We start from the raw sequence: 17,138 nt of genomic DNA, 5'->3' as shown, positions 1-17,138 counted from the left end.
TTTGGACACCCCATCGAATTCTCCTTCAATGAGCGGGTCGCTTTTTTTGTTTGTAATTCATTTGTTTTTATGTTTGGAGCAAAAATCAACGCTTCGGGATTGCGCATGTCCAATTTTAGATAAGTTCCGGTAATTTTGTTCCGTTTTTCCAAAGCAGATGGCAGTTTTTTAGATTCTCGGTAACCATGTATGTAAAGCTGTTGTTTTAACCTCCCCCGGCAATTCATACCCATATAAGGGATGAAGGCTATATTATGAGCCTGTTTGATCGTAGGCTGATGGATATATCAAAATAAGCTTCCAAACATCTTTAGAAAGACACTCCAATCACATTTATACCGTTAGCTGTTAAATATAATTTAATAAGGGGGTGTACAACGAATAATAATGAATTCAGCTCATTCTCCTTCATTGGACACAGCAAAATCGTAATAAGAAATATTATTGGGATGAATAAATCTATGATTTTTTCAATGAATAAGCATGACCTGGATCGAGATATCTATAATATATAATTTATGAATGAAAGAAAAAGTGCGGGCTGCTAATTTGAAGCCATAGACCATGCCCACTGCATGTGATCACTCCAGATGAGCTGGCAGTGAGGAGAGGTATACACTTAAGCGTTTAGTGTCACAAACTATCAAACAGGCAGTGGAGGGAAGTGGGATAGAGTCATGAAAAGAATTATAAGCATCTATGGGAGGGAGGGGGTGTTAATGTGTCACAAAACTAACATCCAAATTATGAAAACAAGAAGAGGGTCCTTGGATGGGAATTAAAAGAAAGACAGAGGAAATACATGTAGCCTAGTCGCCCTAGTTGAAAATATCATGTTTATTAAATTATAATAATTAATTTATAGATATATAATTTATATAGATTTATTTCTGTCTGTTTCTACACATAGATTACATAGGTATATAAATAATAAACGATATATATAATATATATATATATATATATTAATATATTCTATATATAGAGTTAGAAAGAGAGTATATGAGGAAATAGACTATAAATACATATTGCAAAAGTGAATCTACTTCTTTTAATACAATCTAAAAAAAATTAAGTAACACAGATATAATTTATTAGCAATTACATAGTGGTGTACAATGACGGTGCTCACTGTCCAAGTGAGGAGAAAGCCCAAAAACTGCGTTCAATATAGGAGCTTGAAGTGACACACTTTATTTTAAAATAAAATCTTGACTATGAGTGGCAATTCAAAGGAATACAGCTATTTTTATAGTCCTTTAGTTGCAGAATAAGAATCTGCTTTCAGTTTTTTTGTAAGTTAAACCTTCACCAAATAAAAAAATAAAATAAAAATTTGACCTAGTTCCCGTAAGTTGGTGTTCAGGTATAAGAATCTACTATATATCGAAGTATGTCTTTAACGCTTCAACTCGACTATAGATAGAAATACAGAACTTATAGTGTAGTGAAAGACTATTTTCTTAAAAAAGGAAGACTAAATACAAAAATATTGCCTGCCATCGGGACGGCCTTCAAAACGTATCCAAAATTCATTGGCGTAGTCAAACGTAGGACTGGAGTCGCTCATGATGATTGTACCACCGGGCATGAAGACGATATCGTTGAGGTAGATACTTGGCCTGCCGTTTACTAAAGACTTGGCATCATAGATGAGTCTGGAAGACCCTGAGAAAAAAGGATAAATCATAAATCAGGAAATTAAAAAAAAACACCACTTTACCCACTTTTTATATTGCTTGTTTAAATTTCATTGCGTTTATACATCTAAGATTAGAGGCGGCCATAGCGGTGCGCGGGGAACTGGGCAAGTGTCATATCTTCCTCTCGTACGATAGGCTTAAGGAGACAAAAAATTCTCTGTTACGCCCCCACCCCACCCCACCCCAAGGAGCCTGCTTTAGGTAGTTTGAGGCCCTTTTATAGGCAAGTGAACCTGCGTTATAAGACCTTGCGTCGTGGTACAAGGTTAGAGATAGTCTAGCAGACATAGAGTAATAGAGCTTTGCAATGCTTGAGATTCGTACCAAGTTACACTGTTTTTTGTCTCTTAAAATTTTGATTAGTCCTATGCCAGGCTCCACCTACCGGAAGCCCTAGGCGGTTCGGCTGCCTAACTTACTTATGCCTAAGGCCATCCCTCCCCCTCCCCAAAGTCGGTTTCGGTTGCCCCACTCGCTGTTCTTTATGGCCTCCTCTTCTGACATATACACAGAAAAGCAAATGTAAATAAAGTGAAAAAGAAAATGTAAATCAAGTAGTTCAAGGTTATTGGCTGACCTGTCTTAGGGTTCACTTCATACAGTCCTCTGTAGGCGTCGAGCACAACTAACATATTGTCTGCATTCATTTGGATGCTTATTAGAAATCCGCATTCTTTGGGTGCTTCTTTAATATATAACATAAAATATAAAGTCTTCTTTATTGTATGACACAATCATAGACATAAATAAATATAGACTGGAAAAAGGAAGTAACTTCATGTAACTTGAAAACATGTATATCTATTGTATTCGGATTTCCGAATTATGAAAAGTTGCTTGATCTTCATTCTTAGAGATTAAACAAAGCTACACTGCCTCCTTATTTACAATATATATAGGTGTGTATCAAAGTTAAAAAAGCACTTTTATACTGCTCATAAATACTTTATAATAAAGTACACAAAATTGCAAGTCACAAATTTTCGTTTCATAAAACTCTTTAATTGGCCAGTCTATATTTATTGATGTCTATGGACACAATATATAAAGTTTTTTTATTGTTTGACATGATATATAAAGTTTTCTTTATTGTATGACATAAAGTCTTCTTTATTGTATGACATATATAAAAGTAAAGTAGCCCTTTCAGACCTTTGGATCTGTTAGGCAGATAATGTAAAGGTCATCTGTTTCTTAGGCCCACGGTTAACGAAGGAGTGATGTGGGCAGCACAACGACCAACCGCCTTTACTTTTCCCTAGCCCTAACTAATGTCAGATACCTTTTAGATTAAGATGGACTCAAAGGCTCCATAAAAAAACCCGAAATTCAAAATCCCAAGACTCCTCTGTTTGGAAGCAAAGCGATTTATCCCCCCCCCCCCGACATAAATATAAATCAACTTTATTATGCTACATAAATATAAAGAACACAAGCAAGGAACATAAATACAAGGGCGTCTTTAATATGTGATATACATATTAAGCGTATTTAATATGTAGCATAAATGTTAAGTCGTCTTTAGTTTAAATATGTGATATAAATATTAAGTTGTATTTAGAATGTGACATAAATATTAATGGGCCTTTAATATGTAATATAGATATTAGGCCGTATTTAGTATAAAAAAGGTATAAGGGAGTCTTTAATATGTGTTGTAAATATAAGGGCCTTTTTTATATGTGACATAATTTTAGGGTGTATTTAATATGTGAAATATATATATATATATAACGGCTTCTTAAATTGTGACTTGGGGAATGTGCTCACGATACAACTAACGAATTAGTCACTCAACAGTTTTATCGACATAAATTATTATAAATAGAAGACCTTTTTAAATATGTGACACAAATAAAAGGCGTCTTTTACTTAACACACTAATTGACATGTCTTTACTGAAATAATTAACTTTATAATAATAACAATAATAATAATAATAATATCCGTTTATCTAATTTACAAACAAACATAATCAGATAGACACGCCTAAAGTTAAACTGATTGACTGATACAAAATGTTACAATAGAACTTACGACAGCCCCTTGGAGCTAAAGTTGCCACTACCAGTGGTCTGCATGGTGCTATGTTGACTACCATCCCATCTCTGGTTATAGTGTAGATAGCATCTGTACGTGAATACACAATGGTATGAGTAAGGTTTAGATCTTTTTCTTTTTCCCCATTGAGTGGAACTTGTTAATCGTTACATAAGTTATATCCACACACTTTTGAATTGTACCTTAATTATTTTGTACCTTAATTATTTGTACCCTAATTATTTTGTACCTTAATTATTTTGTACCCTAATTATTTTGTACCTTAATTGCATTCGCACTGCACGTACTATTGTTGTGTGGTAAGCGAGGTTCAGAGGTCAAGTACGGTTGAACTTGGCTTGGCTTGGCAACCTATGATGGGGGCTCGAAGTTCGACACCCGACTCGAGCAGAGTTGTTTTTACTGAGCGTCTAAAGGCAGCACGGAAAACCTTCTCCCAGATACCCCCTTCCCCCGCTGGTCCACAAATGAGATTGGACCATAGCGCTCTGAGCATGCTATAAGCATGAAAGTAGCGCTATATAAAAGCTATAATTTTATTGTTAGAACTTTTGTTTCTTTTACATGTTTAGGAAGTTCTTTCATAATTGAATCTAATTACGACTATGTTGTGATCATGACAAGTTCTACGTGAGACTAGCACTTTTTCTAAGAACCCAAACTTAAATATCTTGGTATTTAGACTTATCAATAAACTTGTATAAAAAAAAAAAACAAGTCCAGATTCGTTGCACGCTTTGAAGTCGTGAGTGGCGTGCTATTGCTAAACACTCAACTGGACTTTTGTATTCTTGGCATGTAAGGCTATAGAATATTGTTACGTCTCTCCTACTATCCAGGCTCTCTTCAAACTGCACCACACGAACAACGAACTTAAAGAACCTCACATGTAAGGCTATAGAATATAGATCTAGATACAGTGTATTTGATACTTATGATGATATTAAGTCCAGAAGCTTACCGCCATGCATAACAAAACTTCCTGGAGTGCCCACTACACCCTCATGAAGTCTCTCCGCCTGTGTCAGAACATTGTTGCTTGCTAAGTTACCAGTTAGAAAAGGCGGTGCCGGGAGTCTGAAATGAGAGAACAGAGAAAATAGATAACTAAATAGATATACATTAAAAGAAATCACTTTAATCAGCAAGAAACTTCAACAAGTGTGAAGGAGTTTTGAAATCGGACAATAGAGCCTTAAGAGCCTTAAAAAACTATTGTGCTTTAGAAAAAAGTTCTTGTAATCAAAACAAATTTTAAATAAAGATCAAGCAGTCTTATTCTTAGTCATAGTCTTTATATCATTTTCATTTGACCTCAAAAACAACGTTTTACAGCTGATTTTATTTTTATTGATTTTCAACAAATAGTGGTTCCCAAAGTGGTCTAAATAGACCCCCAGGCATGGGCGCCCGCAGGGGAGTGCAAAGGGGTACACTTGCACCCCACCCCTGGATTCTGGGCAGCCAAATTCTAGCCATTTTTTGCACAGAAGAGATATAAAAATGTTCTTCCCATGACATCTGAGTCAATATGTCGATAGAAGGAGCACTGGCAACAGTATGAATTAACTGCGTTTTCTTGGTATTTCGGTAATGAAAATGCAGATATCTCTGGCACTGAATTGATGTGTTTGAGCGTTGGATTAGCTGATGGCGATTGTATTCGAGAAGAATTCATTGGTTTTGTCCCTTTTGTCAAGAGAGACGCATTGTGTCTAATGTCATCGTCAGCGAATACGTTATGTACAGTCTAGACATGAGCAAACTACTCGGCCAAAAGTAGACCTTGTCCGTTGCGCGTCCCACAGACTTGTTATCATTGACCTGAATGACGTTTCAGATATATGTAATGCTGTTGGTGTCATCAAGAAGATAATCTATTTCTTCCGTAACAGTTCCAAGCGAGAGCGTTGTTGCTAAATTTACCTCTTTTGTGTGAGACACGATGGATAGAGAAAAACGAACTAATTCGCGCTTCAAGTCACAACTTTGAGGTGAGTGAAACCAGACAATCTGCATATATGTAATCAGTGCCTGCTTCTCGTGTGTTTCTGATTTGTCTTTTAATTGTCGTCAGTTATTCACCCGTTCTTGAACAAGTTACCGCGATGTTACAGTCTGTCCATCTTAACACAAGCGGCCGCTCAACAGTCACATCAGCAGTCACATTAATGACATAATCAAAAACCAAGTTGACCATGCTGAGGAACACTTCAGGGATGGCATCCTGAGTTAGGTGACACTGCTGGCAGACAAACTATGAGTTGGTGCTGCCAAGACTTTGCAGTCGACAGATACACCGAGCAAAAACCAGATGTTTGGATTTTGGGATTATTACAGAACACAACTTTACATTCCGTATCTTAATTTGTTAGTTTCTTCATTAACGTCTCACTTTTCAAGCAATAATAATGCTCAGTTCAAACTGTTTTGTCTACATCCTAAAACTATTAAATAATTGCAACGTACAGAACAATATCAGAACTGCCAGATAAGCGTTCATTGCCGGCTTGTCCATAGCGACGAGAAGCAATTCAGTAATAAATTTATTGAGTTTTGGCAGCGTTTGCATTTTTTTAATCGACCGTTTGGGGCGGGCGCACGGATAAACAGTAAATAGTTTTTTCACGTTAGTTTTCTTTTTTTTTTTAAATTTCATGAAACAAGTATTTACATTGAACTTAATATCACATAGGTATGTGGCGACGACTTTGAGCCATAGGTGGCAACTTGCACCCCCCCCCCCGCAAAAAATCCTGCGGGCGCCCTTGCCCCCAGGGGTCTAAGAAGACCAAGGGGTCTAAGAAAGTGAAAAAGTGAATTGGGGTTTATGACATGCGCACGAGGGGGGGGGTCTTCGATAATGAATCTCATTTCATCAGGTCGGAACTTACTTTTGATATCCCGTTAATGATTTGTACCTAAGAAAATCCTTTAAATTGTTATCTTGCTCCTTAAATGAAAAATTGGAGAACCAGCAAGCATGGCAAGTGGCAAGGGGTCTACGAGACAAAATATTTTGGTAACCACTGTTCTACATGGCAGAAGCTCACGAAAACATTACACCCAAATCAAAACATTTTACTAAGACAGAGACACAGGCCTAGGTCTTCTCAGGCTTCTCAAGATAACGCGGTAACCACTCTGCTTGCGAAGAGTCTATGAACATAGAAGATTATATAGTTATCTATTGTTTCTATTTCATGTTTGTGTTCACTCATACATGCTAAAATAAAGGGGACAAATTCAACTTATACCATCACTTCAGTCAAGCAATATTTCTTTCCCTTGTTTGAGACACCAAACAAAATAATTTATTACCAATAGTTACTTAACTAATGGGCTAATTTTTTAAAATGATTCTTGTGTTGTCAGATAAAAGAAACAATTGTACAAAATTTTCAGCTTCATCCGAGATTGAGTGTCGGAGAAAAAACGTGTACAAACTTTTGGCCAGACAGACAGACAGATAGAGTTGATATAAATTTTTTTTTTTAAAAAAAGGAAAACTTTTAAGTTATAAATAATAATAAAAAAACATAACGTAGATACTTACTGAAAGGATGCAGCATTGATCTCAACATTGCGTACTAAGGGCATTGATGTTAGAAGTATTAGTACTGTAAATAAATGTACGTAACCCGACTTCCGTGAGACATTCAGAGTAGACATTCCTAGATCAAGTTCTGAAAGATAACGTGAACAAGATTTTTTATATTGAAAATTTTAAAAGTTTGCTGTTCACATAACACGTGAGTAGAGAGCAATTTTTAAATGCCAACTATTCGTACACAACTTTAGGACTGTACCAGCTGTACACTATTTTAGGACTGTACCAGCTGCACACAACTTTAGGACTGTGCCAGCTGTACACAACTTTAGGACTGTACCAGCTGTACACTATTTTAGGACTGTACCAGCTGTACACTATTTTAGGACTGTACCAGCTGCACACAACGTTCGGACTGTATCAGCTGTACACTACTTTAGGTCTGTACTAGCTGTACACAACTTTAGGACTGTACCAGCTGTACACTACTTTAGGTCTGTACTAGCTGTACACAACTTTAGGACTGTACCAGCTGTACACTATTTTAGGACTGTACCAGCTGCACACTACTTTAGGACTGTGCCAGCTGTACACAACTTTAGGACTGTACCAGCTGTACACAACTTTAGGACTGTACCAGCTGTACACTATTTTAGGACTGTACCAGCTGTACACTATTTTAGGACTGTACCAGCTGCACACAACGTTCGGACTGTATCAGCTGTACACTACTTTAGGTCTGTACTAGCTGTACACAACTTTAGGACTGTACCAGCTGTACACTACTTTAGGTCTGTACTAGCTGTACACAACTTTAGGACTGTACCAGCTGTACACTATTTTAGGACTGTACCAGCTGCACACTACTTTAGGACTGTGCCAGCTGTACACAACTTTAGGACTGTACCAGCTGTACACAACTTTAGGACTGTACCAGCTGTACACAACTTTAGGACTGTATCAGCTGTACACTACTTCAGGACTGTACCAGCTGTACACTACTTTAAAAAGTAAAGTTCCCCTTTCAGACTTTGTGGTCTATAGGGCAGATAATGTTAAGCTCATCTGTTTCTGTGGCTTACGGTTAACGAGGGTATCATGTGGCCAGCACAACGACCAGCCGTCTTTACTTTTTCCTAACTAATGACAGGTACCCATTAGAGCTAGGTGGACTCAGAGGCACCCAAAGATCCCCAAATTAAAATCCCAGTCTTCACCAGGATTCGAACCCGGAACCACGGTTCGGAAAGCAAAGCACTTTACCCATCAGCCACCGCGCCTTCCTTGTAAACAACTTTAGGATTGCACCAATTGTAAACAACTTTAGGATAGCACCAGCTGTTAACAACTTTAGGATTGTGTCAGATATACACAGATTTTAACACAGGTAGGGAAAAAGGCAGTTTTCAATATATCAGAAGCTAATCACTACAAACTATCAACTATCACAATTTAATTTCCGCCAATACAAAAAGAAGGGACGCGTAAGTTTCGAAAATGTTGCCAACACTATTGTATTGGTAGGCCAACTGACGACCTGATACCACAGGATACAGAGATTTATGTTATCAATGTTATTATCATACCTTAATTTAGAAATTACAATAGAAAAGTAAAGTTAAGTTGCGAGCTATGGGGCAGATGATGTTAAGGTCATCTGTTTCTATGGCCAACGGTTATCAAGCTGGTTGTTATGTGGCCAACTAAAGTCAGGTACCCATTAGAGTTGGGTGGACTCAGGGGCGCCCTAAAAATCCCGAAATTCAAAATCTCAGCCTTCACCGAAATTCGAACCCAGTGTCGTGCGCGCGTGAAGTTTTCTTTGCATTTAATCTTGGTGTTTTAGCGTATAGGAAGTAGTTTCTTTTAAGTGCGTTTTGTTGCCTAGAATATTGTGTGTGTGTGTTAACGTCATCCTTAGTTCCCGCAAGAGAGAGAGAGAGAGAGAGAGAGAGAGCTTCTTTTGTGAGCTAGGTAGCTGGTTTTGTTGGTTCCCCTTGTAAGGGTACGGTGCTAGGTTTTGGGCTATGGGAAAGTGTGTCGCCTTTCCGCCCTTGGAGTTGTGCAGTAACTATTGTTGTTGAGGTGTAGGGAGTTGAGGTTACGTTGGGCGCCGAGATGGAGTGTGAGCGTGAAGGTGTGTTATGGAAACTTATTAGTGTGATATTAGGCTAATTATTAATTCAATGATGACTTCAATGATAGTGATGTATATGTAAATATGTTGTTAACTTATAATTAAGTATTATTAAATATTGTTCATGTTAACAACTGTTGTTATTCACTAACTGTTCAGTTGACTAACTGTTATTCGATGTTCGTATTTTACATGCCATCACCTTTAGGTTCTTGTGTTACTCTGTTCAGGCTGGGGATACGGGACCATCATATCATACCCTGCTTAAGCGACTAAACCCACCTGACACCCAGGACCCCAGGTTCGGAAGCCGAGCGCCTAACCACTCAGCCACCGCGCCCCCCAGAAATTACAATACGTGGTGCTTTTGAATGATTATATGTGATGTGTGGCCGAGAAGCTAAGAACGCTTGGGCTTGGCTTGGCTACCTACCAGGGAGTGTCGAGGCTGGACATCCGACTAGAGCAGAGTTGTGTTTACTGAACGTCTAAAGGCAGCACGTAAAACCTTCTCCCTATTCACCCCCCTCCCCACTGGTGCACAAAAGAGACCATAGCGCTATAAGCATTAAAGTTCCACTCTATAAAAGCTTTTAATATAAATATCTTTCTCAAGGAAAATACTTTCCCTTTGATTAAATGAGTGCATTTCAGGTAGTGCACATTGAACTGCACTTGTAATTGTATAATATGAGACGCTGCTTATAAATTGTTGTTTTAAATCATAGTTGCTATTTAACTCTTTCTCTCCTAACTGACGCTATCAGCGTTGATTCCACCAGAATGTGGTAAACAATTACGGAGAGAAAGAGTTAACTCCGTTATTAGTTTTCCTCGTTTCGAAGGAATACTTCATTATATTCATTACTATCTCACTCCCCTGTTATGATAAAGCTTTAATTACTTTGTTGTTTGATATCAGAAAATGTATTTGGTATAGAATTAAAGGAGATCCAGGCTCTTTTTTACATAACAAAAAGTCAAGTTTATAAAATTAAACATTAATTTAATTTAATGATGTCAAATCAACGATGGTGTCATCTATTAGGAGCGAAAGAGATTAACATAATAAAATGATTGTTTTTCTCTTTTCAAATAAAATTAAACACTGTGCTTAAAATGTAAGTAACTTGTATAAGTGAAAACAATATATTTAGTAATATGAATATTTTTATAGCGTTATTTTTAAAAAGTAACGGGTTTTGCAGCAATATTTAAAAAACAGATATATACAAGATCGCCTCCTTTAATAATATATTCTACTGTTGTTGTTTTTTTTTTTACTATTAATAGTGTAAAACTGTAAAAACTAGTATTTTTATGGAAAAAAAACAACAACTGCTTGCATATTTAAATTAAATAAATTAAGCAGTTCGCTATCAGGGAACAAACGAGCACACGTTGAATCAGAACTTTGAAAGATCTAAAATATCATGATGTCGTTTTCAATATCTTTTCTAGTTTTACAAGATCTAGACGGGACGGACGGACAGACGGACGGACAAAGACTTGCACAGAACTAATAGCGGCTATTCCGTTTCGATGACAACTAAAAATTAGCAAATTATTATATGATTTTGATATGATGATATGAATACTATGATTATTGCTCTACCTTAAACTAATGATTCTATCCACTAGAAAGAAAAAGAAATTCTCTAAAACAGCTGTCAAAACTAAAGTCCAAGATCTCATTGATAAATCTACCACATTATGTTTCTACTAGATCTACAAGTTTCATTCATTTCCAAAAAATATTTCGCAATTTTATATTCCTCATAGCTAATTTTTAACGGAAGTAAATCATTAGTATGCTAATGTATGCAAATATATGCTTTGCGAATGTGTTATCTGAATTTATCATGGATTACTTTGTACTTTTGTTTCGTTTAATGACAAACATTCTTGGACAGGGGTTCTCAACCTGTGGGTCGCGACCCCTTTGTGGGTCGATTGACCATTTGCCAGGGGTCGCCTAAGACCGGGGTCGGCAACCTGCGGCTCGCGAGCCACATGCGGCTCTTTGGATGTGAAGCTGCGGCTCTTTAGTTCCATACGCAAATATTATTTATTTTATCGAAAATATTTTTTTGTTAAGTTATGAATCGTTTAACGAAGATTAGGCACTGATTCTATCTCTCAACCACTTGTACTCGCTTTTCACCACACAAGCTTCATCACCTTCGACAGTCCGTCGGATTTTCCTATGTAGGTTTTAATTCGCTTTCTACGCCAGACGAATTGGTATCTTCACCACTCGCTTTGGGTGAGACGTATAGTTTGTTGTTTTAAGTCAATGAGTTAGAAGCGATTATCTTCTCAAAGATAGAAGCAATGTACAAGTAATGCTAATATGGCGAGCTTTGCGGTACCACTAGAAATTGCACAAAAAGGCAAACCATTTACAGATGATGAGTATGTCAAAGACTGCTTCCTACGAGCACCTGAAGAACTGTATCGTGATTTCAATAACGAACCAGATATCTTGAAAAAAAAAAATCGAAAGGTTTGCCACTACCCACTAAAACAGTACAAGATAGAATAGCTCAATTGTCTTCAAATGTAACATATTTGCAGGTGGGAAAATTCCACATTCTTCTTTCTTATCTCTTGCTACACATGAGTCTTACGACATAAAAGACACGACGCAAGTTGCACATTTTGTCAGATATGTCTTCTAAAAGGCCCAAGAGAAGAGCTTCTAGGATTGCTACTGCTCTCATGGCAAACTAAAGGAGATGATGTAGCGAATGCCGTGCAAAAATACCTTGCATAAATTAAGCTCGATTTAAATAAAATATTTTCAAAAGTAACAGATAGAGCCGGAAGAATGATAGGAAAAAGTAAAGGGGCAACAACGATTCTTCGGAGCAAAATACACCACAAAAATCTTACGTTTCACTGAATAATACATCACTAAGCGCTGTGTCCGAAATAGTTGAGTTCATAAATTTGGTAATCAAGATTGTTAACAGCATCTTGTCAAAAGCACCATCATCAGTTAAATGAATTCTTAAAGGAAATGTAGACTCAGTATTCCGACTTCATTCTTTCCAATAAAATGCAAGGGCTTTCCATAGGTTGAAACGTTTTGCTTTGTGCTTGAATGAAATAAATACATTTCTAAATGACAAAGGCATTAATCTCCCTAAATTAGAGAACGATAAATGGTTGCTAGGATTCTACTTTATGGTGGATATATCAAAGAAATTAAATGAGCTGAATCTAAAACTGCAAGGAAAGTAAAAATCCAGCTGATGTTTAGGTGGAAGAATTGTTTTGGTTTGAAGAAAAAAAAATCTTTTGCAGAAGATATTTAGAGCGGCTGGTTACTTCATTTTCAATGTCTAAAGTAGTATCACGATAAAAACAGTGCAACTTTTGACACGAATTACTTCAGCACAGTTATAAAAAAATCTGAGATGAATTTTTTGACAGATTTGAGCAGTTCAAAACCAACAAAACTATTAGGGCATTCCTGGTACACGATCTCAACTCAAATAGTAACGAAATCCACATTGATTCATTTAGAATTGATACTGGATCTCTAGAAATGCAATTGATCGATTTAAAAAGTAAAGTTTTGTGGGATAAAAAATTTACAGACTTGAAAATCAAGTTGGAAGAATTGGAGGTCCAGACATTTTTTTACGTAACACAACAAAAGTGGACAGCTTTAAAATGAATGCCGAGAGTTGATGAGTTGAATAGTGGTGTTTGAAACTAAAAAACTAGTTATGACCGAAATGTATCCAAACTTTCTAAAACCAAAGCCATCGCTCCCATTGACTTTGTTTACTCAATTTTGTTATTGAAGTACAAGTTAATATTGTAAGTAAATGTTTAACTGCTTTAGTTGTTTTTTTTTATTTATAAATAATTATCTAATAATGCCATATATATATATATATATATATATATATATATATATATATATATATATATATATATATATATATATATATATATATATATATATATTATCTAATTTGTTGCAAAAACACTAATTATAAAGGAATAAAAAGTATAGTTTTTGTTGTGTGAGTGCTTATTGTGCTTAAATGTTGTGGCTCTTAAAAACTTTAAAATTGTGTAAATTCTATTTTTTGGCTCTTCCGACTCAAAAGGTTGCCGACCCCTGGCCTAAGACCATCGAAAATATGGATAGCTATTGCCTACTCTTCTATTGCTGTGTGTGTGTGTGGAGCGGGGGGTCGCGGCAGAGTGGGGGATAGTAAAAGGGGGTCGCCGAGCTTAAAAGGTTAAGAACCGCTGTTCTAGGATGAATAAGAACATTGCAATGTTGGGATGTTCATTGTAAATGCTGATATTGATGACCTGGTGCCGAACTTCCGATGTGACGATGCAAAAAAAAAAAAGTTCTATAAATAAGACATAGGCCTACGGAGAAAGGAAAAGGAATAACATTTGATTATTATAGCTTTTATATAGCGCTACTTTCATGCGTATAGCATGCTCAGAGCGCTTTTGGTCCAATCTCATTTGTGGACCAGTGGGGGGGGGAGAGGGTATCTAGGAGTTGGTTTTCCGTGCTGCCTTTGATGTCAGGACTAAAGGGTCGAAAAATTGGTCTCTCCGACCGAAGATTGTCAAACGCCATACCGAATTCTAACACGAGTCTTTAAACAAGCAAAATACAAAAATCCTTTCAAAAATTACAAAGTTTATCTGACCGTAGTCCCACGGTTTACAACGACCAACTGCCTTTACTTTCCCCAACTAATGCCAGGTATCCATTAGGGCTGGGTGGACACAGAGCGTCCTAGAGATCTCGAAATAAATAAAATAATCCAGAATTTGAACCCTAGACCCCGGGTTCAGAAGCCAAGCGATTTGCCTCTCAGCCACCGCGCCTCCACTTAAATTAAAGTTTTTAAAAAATAATGTTTAATTTTATCAAGTTCAGAGTGCAATGGCCTTTAGCACAGTGACTCACTATGCGGGTATTGGGCTAATAATCTTTGCAATGGTTTCAGGGTTTTCATGGCCATCAGGGTGGATAACCTCCCATTGTCTATAGTCTATACAATGCTCCTTAATAACGACATGCGTTTCAATTCAAGTGACCTCGGTCAACTAAGTCCAGCCTCTGGTCTGCCTTATATACTAAGTCCAAGATGATTCTCTGTTACTTAAATGCTATTAACACAAACCAATGAATTGAAATAAATATCCTGTTATTCATGTTTTAAACTTGGTTGTCGGGATTAATTAAACATTTAAAATGTTAATCACATTATTTTCTTGCTAGTTCAGCTAACCTGTTCTATTTTCAAATGGCTGTAAAAAAAAACATTAATGTGTGCTTACGTAGCTTATCCAATAAGACCTGGGCTTTTATCTTTGCATCTTTGTTCTTTTAGACAGGCCGTAATTCCTAAATCGCCTTTAACCTGACCTACTTCACTAGACGTAAGTCAATATGAACGCACGTTTTTCACGCACCACATTATTGCGCATCAAAAATTTGTCTCCGCGGCTTCAAAATTGCACTGCAGATAACTGACGTTTCGAGGGAGCAGATAGCACAGAATTTGAGACCAGATAAGACCCACAGGGCGTTGTTGGGCAACGCTGCTTTAAGGGAAACTCCGATGGTTTTGACAATTTTTGATATAATATTTGTTTTGATTTACAGATAATGAATATATTATTCTTTTTTTTTTTAAATTTGCAATAATAACTTACTAATTGATGTTTTTCCAACGTAATTTTCCTGCGCATCCAAAACAGTCAGATTTTCACCTGGTTTCTATGTGACGTCACAAATACGTTTAATTTAATCTATTGACTTACTGTATAACGGGAGACCATATAGCAAAGTTTACATTCTCGTAAAAGAAATATATCTTGGTCTATGCAGTTAGATCTAGGATCTTGTAAGCAAAGAAAAAATGCGTATTAAAAGTAGATTTACATGCTTGGCTAACCACGGCAGTGTCCTATTTTCGCGCCAGACCACTCAACACACAACAAACACTATCACTTTGTTGTCTTGTCATGACCGACTACACGTAGTCTCGACTAGCCTTACACTGACCAGTTTGTTCGAATCAGTCAGACACACAATCTATTTACTTCTTGGGACAGGGAAAGGCTCAGATGAAAATGTTACTTTTTTTTCTTTTATATCTTTTTATATTCTTTTGCTTTTATATCTATTTTTATACAAATAAATAAATAGGCATATATTTATAACTGTCTCATAGATCTGGACTAGGCCGTCACTAAGCCTAACAGCTACTGAAAGAATGAAGCGATACGATTGGTTAAATGTAGTTTCTCTTTTAGTATTGTTGAGGGAAGTGACGTTTGACATGGTTTAAAACAAAATCTCATAGATGTCAAGAATTTACTGACTAGTTTATTAAATATAAATGTTTCTAAGCACTTAAATACAAAATGGTAAAATGTTTACTATAACAACTTTTCACGCAGAATTTAAATATGTCAATAACTAAAATTTGAAAAACCTTCGGAGTTTTCCTTTAAAGACCAACTGAAGAGGTTTTGAACCGTTTTAATTCTTGTTTCCTGAAATATAATGCTTTAAAAAACAGTTTTTAAGCTTTGAAAAAGCCTAGTCAAAACAATTTAGAAAGTTTCAAATCGAATCCGTGGCAATCTAGTCTGTGAAGGTGGACTGTTTAGAGAACTAGAGAAGTTAGTAATTCTCGGATTATGTTGAAACTTTACACATTTGTTTCTTGTCCATAACAAAACATATATAAATAAAAAAAAAATCAATTAATTAGTGGTAATTAAGTAATCTTGTTTGATATATAGGCCGACAAAGGAAATAAATCTTAAAGTATTGAGAAACGTGGCTGTAAATACGCAGTTCTTTCCCTAATATAAGCTTTGTTTTTTTTTTTAAGTTTTTCATTTAGCTTGTTAAGCTAGTACATTTATTGAGATAGCCATATTAGACCTAACATCAAGTAAACATTTACAATAGGAACTAAATTATTTATAGATGAAACGTGGTCAGCAATTTGCAAAATTGCATGTACTCCTTAATAAAGTAGGCCTATATGATTATGTCCTACGCGTAGGCCTATTCATGTGCCAATCTAGTTGTATAGCCTAAGTCATTGTTTCCTGGCTGCTTCCATGCTCTATTGGCAACAATGAAGAAAGAATCACTTGCGCGACTTTATCCTAACATATGAAATAAGAAATGTGCCTTTATCTTTGTGTCTTTCTGTGTATTTTATTAGCTTGTGTTTATGTTTTTTGTAAATTATGGTTCAGTGTTTTATGTATTATTGCTGCTTTACTTTTTAGTCTTCTATCTTTGATTGTCTGTTAGTTGAGTGAGTTACCAAAGGTGTTAGTCTAGTCGAATGTGAATATCCATTTGCTATAAATCTTACTTTTAGGACAACACGCCTCAACACGCCTCGGAGGCGTAAAAGTTTTGGGTAGATTCTATTTAAAAATAAATAGCCTCGGCTATAAACAGCTTGTCATCATTAATCGTCTCCTCCTGGGAGACCTCGGCATACTAATTAGTGTACGTATTACTTCCGGTCACGTGTGGTAACGTTCCAACTCAGTGACGTGTGTAAGCCATACATCGAAAAAAAATGCACGTTACATAGCGCCACCATCAGACACATGTCCAATCGAAAATAGATCGACGAAAAATCAAGGTCCGACTTAA

At 36.4% G+C, this 17,138-nt stretch overlaps 1 protein-coding gene across 3 annotated transcripts in view; it reads right to left on the bottom strand.

Moving 5' to 3' along the window:
• The window catches only part of LOC106079531 (mucin-2-like), a 42,743-nt gene that overhangs the window by 12,048 nt on the left and 13,557 nt on the right, over positions 1 to 17,138 (bottom strand). For all 3 annotated transcript variants that reach the window (XM_056035374.1, XM_056035376.1, XM_056035377.1), the window contains exons 3-7: positions 7,321 to 7,450; positions 4,726 to 4,841; positions 3,741 to 3,833; positions 2,281 to 2,388; positions 1,497 to 1,668 (exon numbers count right to left, since the gene is read on the bottom strand). In XM_056035374.1, coding sequence (XP_055891349.1) covers positions 1,497 to 1,668; positions 2,281 to 2,388; positions 3,741 to 3,833; positions 4,726 to 4,841; positions 7,321 to 7,436 — 605 coding nt within the window. In that variant the 5' untranslated portion in view covers positions 7,437 to 7,450. The remainder of the gene's footprint in view (positions 1 to 1,496; positions 1,669 to 2,280; positions 2,389 to 3,740; positions 3,834 to 4,725; positions 4,842 to 7,320; positions 7,451 to 17,138) is intronic.

Source organism: Biomphalaria glabrata, chromosome 7, assembly GCF_947242115.1.
Source record: "Biomphalaria glabrata chromosome 7, xgBioGlab47.1, whole genome shotgun sequence".
In the NCBI taxonomy this organism is placed as follows: domain Eukaryota; kingdom Metazoa; phylum Mollusca; class Gastropoda; family Planorbidae; genus Biomphalaria; species Biomphalaria glabrata.
The sequence above is the reverse complement of the archived record's forward strand: the minus strand, read 5'-3'. Positions and strand labels throughout refer to the sequence as shown.